Source organism: Dicentrarchus labrax, unplaced genomic scaffold, assembly GCF_905237075.1.
Source record: "Dicentrarchus labrax unplaced genomic scaffold, dlabrax2021, whole genome shotgun sequence".
NCBI classification, from domain to species: Eukaryota; Metazoa; Chordata; class Actinopteri; family Moronidae; genus Dicentrarchus; species Dicentrarchus labrax.
The window spans coordinates 24,835,383-24,850,074 of record NW_026136705.1 but is presented as its reverse complement, the minus strand read 5'-3'; the positions used below and the strand labels follow the sequence as shown (position 1 = coordinate 24,850,074).

The following is a 14,692-nucleotide window of genomic DNA, read 5'->3' as shown; positions in this document are numbered from 1 at the left end:
AGAAAAAATTATACACATCTTTTCTTAAAATGTTTTTAATATTACAGTCCAGTAGAAACATTAACATTGTATCAATCACAGTAGGAAATCTCTTTCAACATTAATTTATTGTACAAACGTTTCTGAGGCCTCCCTGTAATACAGACACATTTAACATTCAAGAATATGATTTAAGTGCCATGGAAATGAAAAGTGCAACTGTATCGTCTGTCTGAGCAGCAAGTGAACGCAGCACAAGAGTCTGGACTGTTGCTCTTATTAAACATGACTTGAAATATAAAATGTGTTTATAAGAATTACAACAATAGCTCTAGATTAAACTGAATCTACTAACATTAAAGCCGAGATTCAGTAAAGAAAAGTGTCCTTTTAGAGGCCCAGAGATCCAAATACAATCATTTTCAAGTGTGAGGAATCTGGGGGATGATCAACATCACCACCATGAAGTTGAATTTACATCCAAACCAGAATCTGTTCATATTGAAATTACTTGCTCTACCTCTCTTCTGTTATTCAGGACTGTTGGGAGCTGTGAACGCAGCATGAATTTACTTCTCTCACATCCATTTTAACTATGTGCTTCACACTGAGTATAAGAACTGTGGTGGGTTTTAATATGTGTGAAAACAGCCCTGAAACACAAGTTTGGACCCTCGTATTTGTAAAGCTGAGGAAAGACAACAGCAGACGGTTAAATATGTCTCCTTTCACCTGAGAAGGGAAGTCATGGCGAGGTGCAGTAAAGTCTCATCATGGTTAGAAATTATTTATTTTCACCCTCATCAATCACTATATTCTTAAATCTACCTCAGCAGGAATATGTCCGATACACAAGCTAGTTGTGTAAGATGATCCCATCCCATAAGTCTGACTTACAGTCAGTATTTATATTTTAAAATCAAGCACCTGGCATAAACTTTCCTAAGATATTACCAGACAATAACCCCGAACTACTGACTGCTCCGTACATTACCATCCATGAACCACATTATTAACTACAATAACAGCCTTCCTAGTTCACAGGAAGTTGATATCATGGAAAAAAACAGGTTAAAAATAATCACAGTGACAGGCGTCTCCACGGCGACAGTGAACATGGAGGCCAAACTTAATGAAATGTGCATGTCGGATAAAGTGCAACAACATTTCTAATTGGAAAAATAAAAGATGTTCACTGTCTGAAACTGATCAACAGGTTTTCTTCTAGAATAATCAAAATCTGAAAGCCATTTAAGATTGATTGGGAACTGATCCCAAACTTGGCGAGGGCCAGGGCCTGAGATTGAAGGTCAGGGCTCAGGCGTTCATCAATGGCCTTTCTTGGGCTCGTCGGGGATGCTCTCGTTCAGAGGGGTGAGGCTGGTGAGCAGGGTGTGGCGCTCGTACTGCTTGGTCTGCCTGAATTTGGTGTCGGTGCCGTGGAGCCGATCCAACACACCGAAGACCCCGAAACACTGGTTGAACCTGGAACCAGGAAGGATGTGTGAGTACAGCCGTTTCCATTATCCACACACAAGAATCTAACTAGCAAGGAAAACTATATAATTATAATTAAAAATCTACCTGTATTCTCTTTGTGGTCCATTTTCTAATTTACAGCCATTAAATAACTAAAAAATGAGTCGTAATTTGACGGAAATAATACCCTTAAAAGGAAAGAGATATTCTGTATTTTTCCTTACTGTCAACAAATCTCATGAAATGACAAAAATCAACAATGAATTGATCCTATTAACAAGTATTGTCTGTATATCCAAAGCCTTTCAACTGAAACTAAATACTAGTACACCAAACGTATAGCTGAAAACAGTCCCCAACAAATGTAAAAGTATTTTCTCCAGTTTGAGTAAAGGAGAAATTGTTTAACTACTAACAGGTTTTTTAATCTCATTTTAACTGATAAATTCCTGAATTTTTAAAACATAAAAAACAAACAAACTACGTTCAAAATATGGATAAAAAACTAAAAAAAAACATTAAATCCCATTAAAAGTAGTCTCAGAAGAGTGGACAGGTGGACTCACTTGAGGTGGTGGAAGTCGTGGAACTCGGGAGACGGCAGGAAGGGGAGGTGGTATCCGCAGTGGGAGATGGTGGTGCTGACCAGAGCCAGGCAGTACCAGAGGGTGGTGGTGGTCAGGTGGGAGCCCAGGAGCACCGGTCCGACTGCCACCGGCAGCATGTTGGAGAGCTAATGGCAAAGAGGAAGAACAAACCTGGTTTTAATGACCAAGAAATAGCTAGAAAATTCATTCATTCATTCATTCATTCATTCATTCATTCGGATTCACGAACAAATACAACAACGTTCACACACACACACACACACACACACACACACACACACACACACACACACACACACACACACACACACACACACACACACACAAAGTCCCTAACCTCGTACCCACTCTACAGCAAAAATAACAACAAGCTCATTATTTTCCACCCAATTAGACACACATTCAAGTTCAATTTGCAGAATTACATTTAGTTCATCTATAAAATAAGCAGACTTATATAATGTTGAGTCATCAGCGTACATCGTCAAAACTGCACTATTCAAAACAAAAGGGGAAAACTAAGAAGTGGAAAGGACCGAGGCCACTTCCTTTGGGAACCCTACATTCAGAATTTCTTGTGGTTGAAAAACCACCGTACAAAGTAAACACACTGCATTCTGCACTGAATCCGTATACCCAAGTGTTGAACGGGTCAAACTGTGAATATACAGTAAGGCTTGAATGCATCACACTTTCAACATCTGGTTCAAGTTTTAGATGAGCAGTGAATTCTGATTATTTTTAGGATCAGGTTTTTTCAGATTCCAGATGTAAGTTGGATTTATTTTTGACAGCTGCAGCTGGTTTGTGTCTCAATGACTCAACAATCAGAGACTTGCAGACTCCCCCTGCAGACTCTACATAATCCTCCGCACTGGATTGTGGATCAGAGGTATAATTTCTCTTTAAATCATTTCGTGTATTCTCACACTGACAGTGAAAGATCGACCACAACGCGCAGCTCTAGAGAGGTCAACAACCTGACTGAGACTGATAGAAATGAAGTGAAACGAGGGGAGGGGGATCACTCACCATATGCTCCAGGGGATGAGCGTAGATGGAGACGACCCCGATGGGAGCGGTCCATTCATGGTGCTGTTTGTGGAAATGCTTGTAGAGGCTGGGATGATGGAACAGCCTGAGAGACAAGAAGATCAAAATAAATTGTTTTGACTGATTATTATTATTTTATCTTGTTGTATATCTTATGTTTTAGATCTTCTTTACTTTTATTATTTGTTTTTATTGTAAAGCACATTGTAATATAAATATAATATATGATTTTATTTATAATATAAATAGTACATATAAATAAAATCATTATTATTACCATCTTAGATCTTACTTTAGCATGTTAGCATGGTGATGATTGCTTTTACTTGGTCACTTTCATTATTTATTACTTTTTGTATTTATTTTCTAAACCTGATAAAAAAAAAAGTAAAAGTAAATATATCTTAAATTTTATTTATATTCACACTCTTCACTCTTACCACCAGGTGGCAGTAATGTCCCAGTGTCCCAATGATAACTGAATCTCAAATGGAGGAAGGAACAGTGCTCTACTGCTTGTTATTAAAGCTGCATTTCTTGTATAAATATATACAAATTAAGTGTATTATTATGAGTATTAGTATTAGTTTTAATGTGTAGGAAATAGGTTCTGAATCTTTGCACTGACTGGAATCATGTTAATGGGATATATTCTGACGTGTCGCAGGTGTAAATAGTAAAAGAAATGACTGATCCAAACCTGTGTGAATAGTAAAACATCACTTCCTCCACAAGGGCAAAGAAAGCGAGCTCCATCAGGGCCCAATGGAAGGTGGGCAGCTCGGGGCCGCAGGGGTTCCCTCTCAAGCTCATCAGTTGGTAAGCTACCACCACCATGGGCCCAGAGATGAACACTTGGTTGAAGATGACATATTTCACTGCATGGCGAACCTTAGCTGGATCCACCTGGATGACAAAGCATAGAGACACATGTATTTAATTTACATAATATTATATTACATTCGCTTGGCAGACATTTTTCATGTGGAGTCTTACAGTAAGTGCATTCAAAGCTAGCAGAGCTAACATGGGGTGTTGTGTATAGATGAAGACTGAAGCATTAACATCTCGAGTTTAAAGGCCCTTTTCAAACCCTGCTCTTTATGGGTTTTACTGCAGGTGATTTCTTACATTCTCTCTTTAATCTTAATTTTCTACAACCTGTATTCTATCATCTTCTTTATATTTTGACACATTTATAATTCGGATTTGATACATTTATCCATGTAAACAGTTATCTGTAAATCCGTAAAATATTACAATTAATAAGTAATTTAAACACAATATGAGTTTTAATAGTTCTGCACATGTATTGATGACTACAACTGATGTCTACCAGGTATTTTAATATAAGATATAACAGGAAAAAGATGTTTTAAGTCAGAATGAGTACTGGAACTCAAAGTGTTAAGTTTCTCAATGATCACCTTCACTAAAATGCAGAGAATAGATAATATCTACTGTGTGTATCTCCAGTTTGTGTGTTTACTTTGAACCCTGGTTATGGACATTATCATGATGAGCTTTTGTGTGTGAGTGTCTAAAGTGTACGCAAATTAACTTTTGCACAGTTACAGTACTGTTTCCTAATTACACATTTACCAAAGTACAGACGCAACAGCACAGCACACAATAGACATTTTGACTGGTCATACCAGAAAAAGCACATTCTCAAACTAATGTTGTATGTCTCATTCTGCAAAATATTTTGGACACGGACTTATTTGCTGTACTGACTCCTCTGTTTGCCCAGAGTTACTGGATTCTTGGAAAAGCACAGGTGTTACTAATAACATCCCCAATGGCTCTTTACTATTTAAGTGTCCCAGTAAGTGTTGACAGTGTGACAGTGAGCAAACAATTATAGAGGACCCTGAGACTGAAGCAGTTGAATGGAATTCAGCCATCACTGAATTACACCTGTGCTTACTGTGGGTGTGACTGTGTCAAAATGTCTTTTCTATTCTATTCTTTTCTATTATATTTCTATTTTTAGAGTTGTTTTTCTTGTACTAAACACACACACAGAGAATGAAGGCAGTGAGACACTGTGCGTGTCTCAACTCGTCCATAGTGATTTAACCCCTCATTGTGAGTTGTCAGCTTATAATTTTCTTACTCCAAAAAAAAGAAAAAAGGCCATCTGAAGACCTGCCAAGGTTCTGACACGCGATCCAAATCATTGCACGTAAGATATATAGATAGTTTGCTTGAGAGACACCCTGTGAGACCCTGTGTTGTATTGCAGGTTGTATTGTTGCTTCACATCTGCACGTCCTGGCTTTGTTTATGACCGCTCAGAGGGTTATTCTCGGTCACAGAGCTTCAGTATCTCGGCGACCATGATTACTCAGCAGATTGTCATAGATTAGCTCATCCGAGGTAATATATTATGACTGACATTAGCAAAATAGCAATTTTATTAAAAATGTATGTCACCCAATATATGTAATGTACATATAATAATGATGTTTATTTATATAGCAAGGTTGCAAGTATTGGGTGTGGCAAACAAGATCATTTCCATTTTGTCCTCATCAAGTTGAGTTTTGCATTCAGTCCAGCATGTGCTATCATAAAAGGCAAGCGGAAAGTTGGGTTAGGCTGTTATGATTGGTGGATTGTAACAATGGTAGTGAAAATTTGATTTAGTGATAACCAGACCCAATGACAGCATATGAATGGAGAACAGTAACGGGCCCAGGACTGGCCCTTGGGGAACACCGAGGGCGAAAGAGTAAACAATGGGGGGGGATTTCTAAAAACAACAGCAACAGCAAAACAGATAGGAGCAGAATACGTTGAGAGCAGACTTTTATAGACCAACTCAAGTTTGAAGACGCTATAGACGGATGGAGTAGTCAACTGTGCACTCTAGTCTAGCAGGAACAGAATTAAGCTTTCAGTTTTTGTCTGCAGTACTAAACCACTGACTGTGTATTGTGTGAGTGTGAGGAGAGTTTCATCTGAACATGATGTCTGCAAGAAGTATGGATTATGGATATAAAGATAAGTTTTATTCCATCAGTGAATAAGCTTCCTGTGCCCGTGTCCTGTCATAATCTCAGGTAATCAATAATTTGATGGCATTTAGAGAGTAACCTTCCAGCCCTGGTTATCAGTAATGTCAGTGTTTATCTCTCCAGCGTCCATCAACGTCTGTTAATCAAACACAGTGAGAGGACTTTGGCCAGACGGACAGGTGGACGCATCAGATCAGAAACACCAAGGGTCATTTACACCAATCAGCCGTGACATTATGAGCACTGACAGGTGAAGTGAATAACACTGATTATCTGGTTATCATGGTTCCCGTCAGTGGGTGGTATATATTAGGCAGCAAGTGAACATTTTGTCTATTATGGCAGATAAATGCATTCATAAAGGATTTCTCAAAACTTATGATAATTTAAGACCAAAGCATATTTATAACTATTATTTATTAGGGCCCAAATTGACACAGGGAATAATTATACAAATAAATTAGGTAATAAAATATAAAGAAAACAATAAATTATTATTTAATAAAATTATTTATTTAATGCCCATTCATGCATTTATTTATTTCATTTTGGCAATTTTTTTGATTGATTCATTTATTTTAAATGTATCATGCCATTTTTCTTAATTTCTATATATAATAATAATTACTTTGATGCCAGTGATGTGACCATCACTGTATTTTCCAGTAATGTCTAAAAGATCGTTCTCTATTAAAAGATTTATCAACCAATCGATGAAGCTAATCTCAATGTTACGGGACAAATTTATATAAATGTATTCATTAACTGATGCTCAGTTTAACAAAGCAGGTAGGATTGGATGCATTTATTAGATGAACTGAGGTTTAAAGGGGCCATAAAATGATCAATAGAAGCAGTTCACTTAGTAACAATATAGGAGGAGTTAGAGGTTGAATTGGTGTTGGTATCTCATTGGTATCAAATGTAAGACTCGAGGTAGTAGTAACAGTAGTAGAGGCATTAGTGGTAGAACAGTGGTACTAGTGGTGGTATTAATAGGAAATTCATTTGCAGATACTAATCTGGGGATAAGAAAGAAATAACTGAAACTTAAACTCCTCATGAAGTGATACCAGAGGAGATACTGTAGCACATTTAATACAGGACATACCGGGTTATTCCTGTCCACCTGGATGCGGTAGCGAGTGATGAAGGAGGGTTTACCAGTAGTGTCCACCAACAGCAGCAGAGCATTCGTCGCCCAGAACGACAGAGTCGGGAAAAACATTGTCCCTGTTGAGAAAAACAAGGTCATAGTCAGAGAGGGACAACATGACAGCCTCTGATGTGAGCCTGAATATTTCAGTGAAGGCCAAAACCAATCTTGAAAATGAACCAGAGCTTGAGCTAAAGTCAGGTAACAATTTGTCCTGATAAATGCTGCAAACCACCTTCTGATATTTCTGAGGCCCGGCATTCTGCGTTAACTTTTGAAGCTAACTATAAGACCAAGACGAATTGTGAGCAATCTGAGGTAATTAACATTATGACAGATATCAAACAGGATTGCTCCATGTGAAGTGATTTTTATTTTTTTTTTTAAATGGCACAGTGTATGACTTTCTCTGAGCTTTATTGATTCACCTTAATGCACCACACGTAACCACTTTGGAAAAATGCCTGCAAGCACATAACGTCCTACATAGATAATATCTGACTGAGGATACCTTACAATGTGCAAAACAGACGGGCCAGTTCATGACACAACAACAACATGATGGCTGAATCATAAAAGAGTGTAAGTCGACACCAGAGCTCATGACTTGATATGCAAAAACAACTGCTCTCAAGGCTACGCAAATATAGTATTTCCTCTGTGGCTGTTACTAAGAAAAGTTTTCTTTCGTGCCACCCATTATTCTGAAAACAAAGCCTTGTTTGTGTCTCAGGGGAGATGAAATCATGTGTGTAATTTAATTTAACACTACATTAGTAAATATGTCATACTACTACTGTGAAAAGTCATCCTAGCTGTGAAAAGCCAGATTCTAAAATGTTAGAAGAGGAAGAAGTGTTTCAAAACAACACAAAGTGTATAATGACACAACGCAGGACATTCAAGCCCGCTATCAAGAAGGACACAGATCGTTGTGTTCAATTTGGCCCGACAACGTGCCGCTCTGTTACGAACTGTCAATAGCAGCCTGTTGGTTGCAACATTTAACTCCACAGAACAGCTTTTTGGACAAGAAACAAAACTAACCAGTTGTTATTCCTTACCGAAGTAGAACAAAGAAGCTTCATGACCCTCAAAATTCAAGTACAGCTTGGTCCACAAGTTCTGCCAGAAATCTCCTGAAGCTCCCCAGAATCTCTGCAGGTGCCTGGAGGAGGAATCGTCAATAATTGATTATTATTATTGCGCTTTTTTTTGCTGGAGAACTCAGCCCACTCTCCAACAGACTCTCAGGCTCTGTCACCTACAATACACAATACAATAATTTTGGGAGGGTTCGGAGCTGCCTAGCAACCACCTAATAATGCCATACTAAGCTTGACACGCCCGCCTTGTCAATACCCGTCCACAACAAAACGCCCGGACAACAATAGGATCTACCTAAATAAACCTAGTGACACCTTAGATACTTCCCATCACGTCATGCATGTCCATTGTCCTGTAATAATCCTTTCCAATCTGAACCCACAACATTTTGAGACCTGATCTAAACCAGATCCGAGCACCCTGTCAATATATACCCACAGATAATTAGACCTGATTCAAAATGCATTCGACCCGGACAGATCCTAAAACAGAGGGAGAACGCAGGCAGTAGCAGGATTCATTTTCAACTGCTTGTTAATTGATAGTGCATTTTGCTGCTGCCTGTAACAAATTACTGATTTATAATAATTAGTATCTTTGCTTCAAAGAGTCATTTTTAGAACCAATTTAGAAATATAGCAAATCCTATTTTCATCTCATGCGCCAGCAATAAAGCATTCTGTAGCCAACTGGGTGAGAGAACAAAAGTAATTTAAGCATTAATTTTTAATTTTCTTCTGTGGTGATTATGAAGTATAATTTGGACCCCAACAGACTGTCTATCCAGTTTGCACTGTCCTGACGCCTCCCATCCAGTTCACTTCTCTTCTGTTTAATTCCTCGTCTTGCCTATATTTGCCGTTGTTTGCCGTGCATTAACTACCCATAATTACTCCTCTGGTTCACTGGTTTGTTGCATTGTAAGACTGTAACTTGTGGGGAAATCCTACCATGTCAGCGAGTTGCCAAATGCAGCCAAGAATAAGATTCCAGATCCGATGACAAACGCAGCTTTCTTCACAGAGTCCCACAGTCCTCCAGGGCCCTCCTGCACAGACGAAAAGCAAAATTTTTATATGAACATATCTGTTTCACTCTGATGAAACCGTTCAATCTCATGATGTTGAGCCAAATCAGAAACGTCTTATGGTGTAGAAATGTCTCAAACAACAGTGAGAGTGTTACTGAAACCTTCATGAGAGGATGACAACACTGTGGCTTCTTAGGTCAAGTCAGTTGTAAGTGAAACACTGATATGCAGAGACAAAGAACACTTTGAATGGCTAATGTTTTCATAAGGATGAGACCTTTAGCACCATGGGACTGCATAGAGATAATATGCAATAATGGAGAAATTGAGACTAAAGAGCAAAATAAATCAGGCTGCAGGAGAGAAACAGTAATGTGACTCTGAATCCTTCATGTGGATGTTGGCACAATGAAAATAATATACTAGGCTTTACAGTTTTTCACACGTTTGCTTTCATTACAACCTAAATAATACACTTAAATACAAATGTGGGGAGCGAGGTGTACTGAAACTGTGGGTGTGTGCAAGAGGTTTGATCTTTATCAGCATCAAAAGCTATTCAACGCATAAAAGGAGTGGAGTCCTCGTGGTCTGTCAGCCCTGTCTGCAGTGCTACATATTTCAAATATGAATGCAGACAGGGCTGACCAGTACATTAATCTCAGATTAAGTTTTTTTTTAACCTTTAGGACATGCAATGTGTATGTATTTAGTGTGACCTGAACATATTTAACAGGTTTTGTGTCACCTCCAGTTTTGCCGACAGATGAATTTGCTCTCGGCTGCAGATGATCCAGACACGTACGTACAAGTATTTCTTTTATTTTGAATAACTAAATATCTATGAAAATGCATTCAGTAAAGGCAAAGTCTGAGCCAGCCACACTGAGAGAAAACTAGATCAGTTCACTCAGCGGGAATTAAGTCAGGGGATTGATGTCACATTCAGCCGACCTTCTAAAATGCCAGCTTTTACCCAGGCTGCCCCTTGGCACAGCCATGGCAACAGTGGGAACAATGTTACACAAATGTCATGCTGGTGTCAGTACTCAGCGGTCTGTGCGGGTTTTTAAGAGCCACAAACATGTCTATGCAATGAATAATCAGATCTTACAGATATGAATACACCTATGCATCCTTTTTATTACCAACAACAACAACGGTCACCTCCCTGTCACCGATCACAGTCCTTAACATTTCTCACGATCACGTACACACTGTAGCCCATTATTTGAGATCCTCCTTTTGTTCCCTGCAGAGCTCCATTAAATAGTGCAAGGGGAAAAAATGCAACTTGTCAGGTCGAGCTAGCTCCAGAGAACAACATTGCAAACAGGAAAGGTCTCATGGAGTCAGTCAGAAAGCACCTTCTTAGTTAGACAAGTCAAGTCAGACCAGCTTTATGTAACAGGACTTTTAAATGCAAATCACATGTTACAAACCGCTTCACAGGTAAATATACGGAGGAATCAGACACTATTAAAAGAGTTGAAGTAATAAGTCCTTAGACTAATAGTAATGTAAAAAGTTATATATAATAGATCACTTTTTTAAACCTTTTAGTTTACCTTTGCAACATTTTACATTTTCTTTGACGCTAACATGAGTGATGACTGATAGTATGTTTTGATTCATGAAAAACTATCAACTATATGGCCATACAGACACTACATAACACTACACAACACTACACAACTACATAAAAACATCATCCCTCGCTCACATCTAAATTCTGAAGATGTGCCAATTTGTGCTGATTTAATTTTTTTTTATCATTTTCACATCCAAAAACATACAAAGATTCTGTTTCCTGTCAGGATTTCAGGACCTCTGATGCAGCAATTTAAAGATTTATGAAACTGATGAAACAAGTTAATGAACTTTAGGAGGATTTGTAGCTCCTGAAGCATTAGGTAGCTATCTTCAAGATGAATAGAATATAAATAAATATGATAAGAACTAGTGGTGGTCAGGAACTACTTAATGTACTAAACCTACTTTTTCATGAGATGCCACAAAGGACTGGAACAAATATTATTGCTTTTCCATTTTTCAAATTAAAAATCTACCTCCACCCAAAGAGTGAGAACAGTGTTACAACAGATCAAACCAGAGAGGCAAGAAAATAAATCATAGATTGTCTAAAAGGATCAATCTTTAGTAGTTTATTATGGTAATAGCAGAGTATTTGGTTGTAACGGTGTCGTGTTCTTACCTGTCTGCTACTGTTGCTGCTGCTTGTTGTGGCAGCACCCTTCGTGCCTGTAAACACAATAATAAATAAACTGTAAACTGTTTATTTTTTATGTTCCAGGTAGAATTAGAACAGATTCTTCACTACAATATGTATTTAAGGGGTTAATTTCAAATATTGTTTACAAATAAAAAAATAAGTGACAGTGGAAGATTAAAGAGGAAATGTTCTGCTGTATATTTAAAAAAAAAAAAAAGGAAGATGGCCTAATCCCAACTGGCTTTCAAAATAATAGTGGGTTTAAAAATCCGGGCTTTTATTTATTTATTTATTTTGTGATCGAGTTTTTGTTTCTTCTTTTGTTTAAGAAAAACCTTCAAAGTACACTTTGATAACACTTTAAAACTCCATATTGTCACATACATGGCCTAATATATCGAACCTACACTGACTAGAAGCCGTTTCATCACAAAAATGTGAGTTAATTAAACAGTCTAAACATCTCAGAGTGCTTTTATCTTTCTATGCTACAATAATCATCTGAGTGCTGTGTAGCCTGGTTGCAAAATTTACAGCTGGAGGATTATACTGGAGGATAATCCTATTATAATCCATCCTCCTTACAGTGAGCACTTTTTCAGCTAAATTCTTGGGAATAACAACCTGTTCCACATCACTCTGTCTCTCTCTTTGTGCTTCAGCACAAAATAGAAAGTTTAGGGACAGAAAAGAACAAAAATCACACAAAAGAAGGCTACACGTATAACACCCAAATTATATTAAAGTCCTCCTTAAGTCAAAAATGTGTTTTTCATGCTTCACCGTGCAGAATGATGAACTGTATGTGCAGAGTTTGACACTAAGTCAGTTTTTTACATTCATCTGCTGAGGGGGGGGGTTATTCTGTGATCAACACAGTTTAATATACAAGATGATTTTGTAACATCACAACTAGTGTTGAAGCCAATCACAAACTTAAAACAGGTTTACACTAAAAACCAACTTTTTAGTGAACTAATAGAAACCTCGTGTCTAGTAGTTAAAAAATATATATTTTTGGAGGACAAACTGGAAAAACCCATCTGATAGACAGAAATTATCATTAAAACTGAGTATTTGTATATGCCTTTAAATGTCTGGAGGGGAGCTTTAGTTATATTATGGCTGGTGCTTAAACATTAATTAATAATTATTTTAGACAATCACCAAGTTACAACTTCAGAAATACAAAGAATATTGTGATTTCTTTTAGTATGACTGTATGATTTAAAAATATATGTATTATTTCCTGTTGATTTAATAAAGGCCTACATGGGAAAAACAACTGACATCAGAGTCTGGGCTTTGAAAAACTTCCCTATTTTAATCAAAGTGAAAATAAACCTAAAACTCAAAACAATACTGCCATGCAGCCACATTTATGAAACTCCTAATACAGCCTAATAAGGTTATCATAGATTATTGATTGGCTCCTCTTGAAAGAAAACACACTAGTAAACAGCTTATATACAGACTTTAAACTATTCAACAGCCCAAATTGATTTAATTAGTCTTTGTTCCTGGACCATTAATACAGTCACACAGCTTTAAAAGACTCCCTCGACATGTTACAGGTGAAATAAAGCAGACTTACCGCGGACTCTTTTGTCCACCGCCATGTCTCCTCTCGGGTTCTCGCCTGTGTTGCTCCTGCGTCCTTTCAACGTGCGCTCAAATCAACCCCTGTATTTACAACAGCGAACAACTTCTGATTGGCTGATTACCCGTCAGCTGACTCAAGCTGTACTCGGAAGTAGCGGCAAGTGTCTGTGTGATGTGAGGATGTGTTTGTTTTTTTCACCCCCACCGACAGTTATTGAGGTGAAGGTTGAAAACCCAGCATGCAGGGTGGTCACTGCGCTGGTGTGATATAGCATTATGAGGGGAAATGAGGTTTGAGTAGTAAGAATAGAGTTTAAGACAGCATCCATTGCAGATATTATTAAGTTTATAATCTGGTTTTAAGTCATTTTCACTATTTCTGACTTATACACCGAAACTGTTAATAAAATTATGCCCAAGAAGACTAAAATCTTTCTATTTGATAAAATGGTGCAGCCATAAGTAAAACCAGTATATGTATGCATACTGTGATCCTTTTTATTTATAAAAGATTGATTCAAAAGTACCGACAAGTCTTACAAACGTGCAGGATAAAGTCTGTCTGCACATTGCAAATGGAATAACCTTTCATTTATAAGTTTCTCACAGTTTATCTCTCTCATTAAAATGATTATAATTCATAACTTTGCCCCTGTTAGTTTATAATTTAGCTCTTTGGCTCTTGTAAAATTATAACTTTTGCTTTATTTCTAACGTGAATGTTTTAATTGATGTTTTTGTCTTTCCTGTCACTTATTTGTCACTTGTGGTTTCTCTGTTTTTGTTTTATGCATTTACTAATTTTAAACTCTTATGTGTTATACTACTAGTACTTATCTAAGTGAGTATAAATAAAGAATCATTTTTTTCCCCCAACCTTAGAAGATAAGCCTCTCAAAAGGCAAAGGTTTTGGTCTTTTCATAGAATTTGTTGACAATAATAACAATATTCCCACATTTATCCTTTAAAGCTTTTTAAGGGGGAATTAAAGGGGAAATTGACAACATAGGCTAGTAACAAAAGAGCATCTTTGTTTCATATTTAGCTTCCTTCTACCCTTTCTACTTGCTTTAGTATGTTGTTGGCCCACTGAGTTTGAGCTGAACCAGTGAAATAGTTTCTGTCTCCAGAGAAGCTCTTCCTCCAAAACATGTTTGTGCACATCTCCCTCATGCTGTTTGGTAATATTTACAACCGTAAGATATTGACCACCCCAGGCCGTTCACACATTCTGTCATTAGTGATATCCCCTTCAGCTATCTTAACACTCTCCAACCCAGATAACCTCCAGGCCTATGTCTGCTGCTCCAACATGTGGCTCCACAATCACTCATTATTATCGTACAGGGGGGTCAGTCCACTATGCTCATTATGTAAAATGTGTATGACTTTGAACACTGGGGATCAGACTGTTTTTAATA

The 14,692-nt window shown here is 37.6% G+C and overlaps 2 protein-coding genes across 2 annotated transcripts in view; one reads left to right on the top strand and one right to left on the bottom strand.

Annotated features, from left to right (window-relative positions):
• Positions 1–14,692, top strand: part of LOC127364742 (core histone macro-H2A.2) — a 74,830-nt gene that overhangs the window by 35,850 nt on the left and 24,288 nt on the right. The window lies entirely within an intron of this gene.
• faxdc2 (fatty acid hydroxylase domain containing 2) lies at positions 20–13,401 on the bottom strand. The gene is made up of 9 exons (XM_051402584.1): positions 13,263–13,401; positions 11,651–11,697; positions 9,356–9,453; positions 8,363–8,466; positions 7,254–7,375; positions 3,820–4,025; positions 3,099–3,204; positions 2,025–2,191; positions 20–1,464 (listed from the first exon to the last, which is right to left on the bottom strand). Exons 1-9 carry the CDS (start codon positions 13,285–13,287, stop codon positions 1,308–1,310), a joined length of 1,032 nt encoding a protein of 343 aa, XP_051258544.1. The 5' UTR covers positions 13,288–13,401; the 3' UTR covers positions 20–1,307.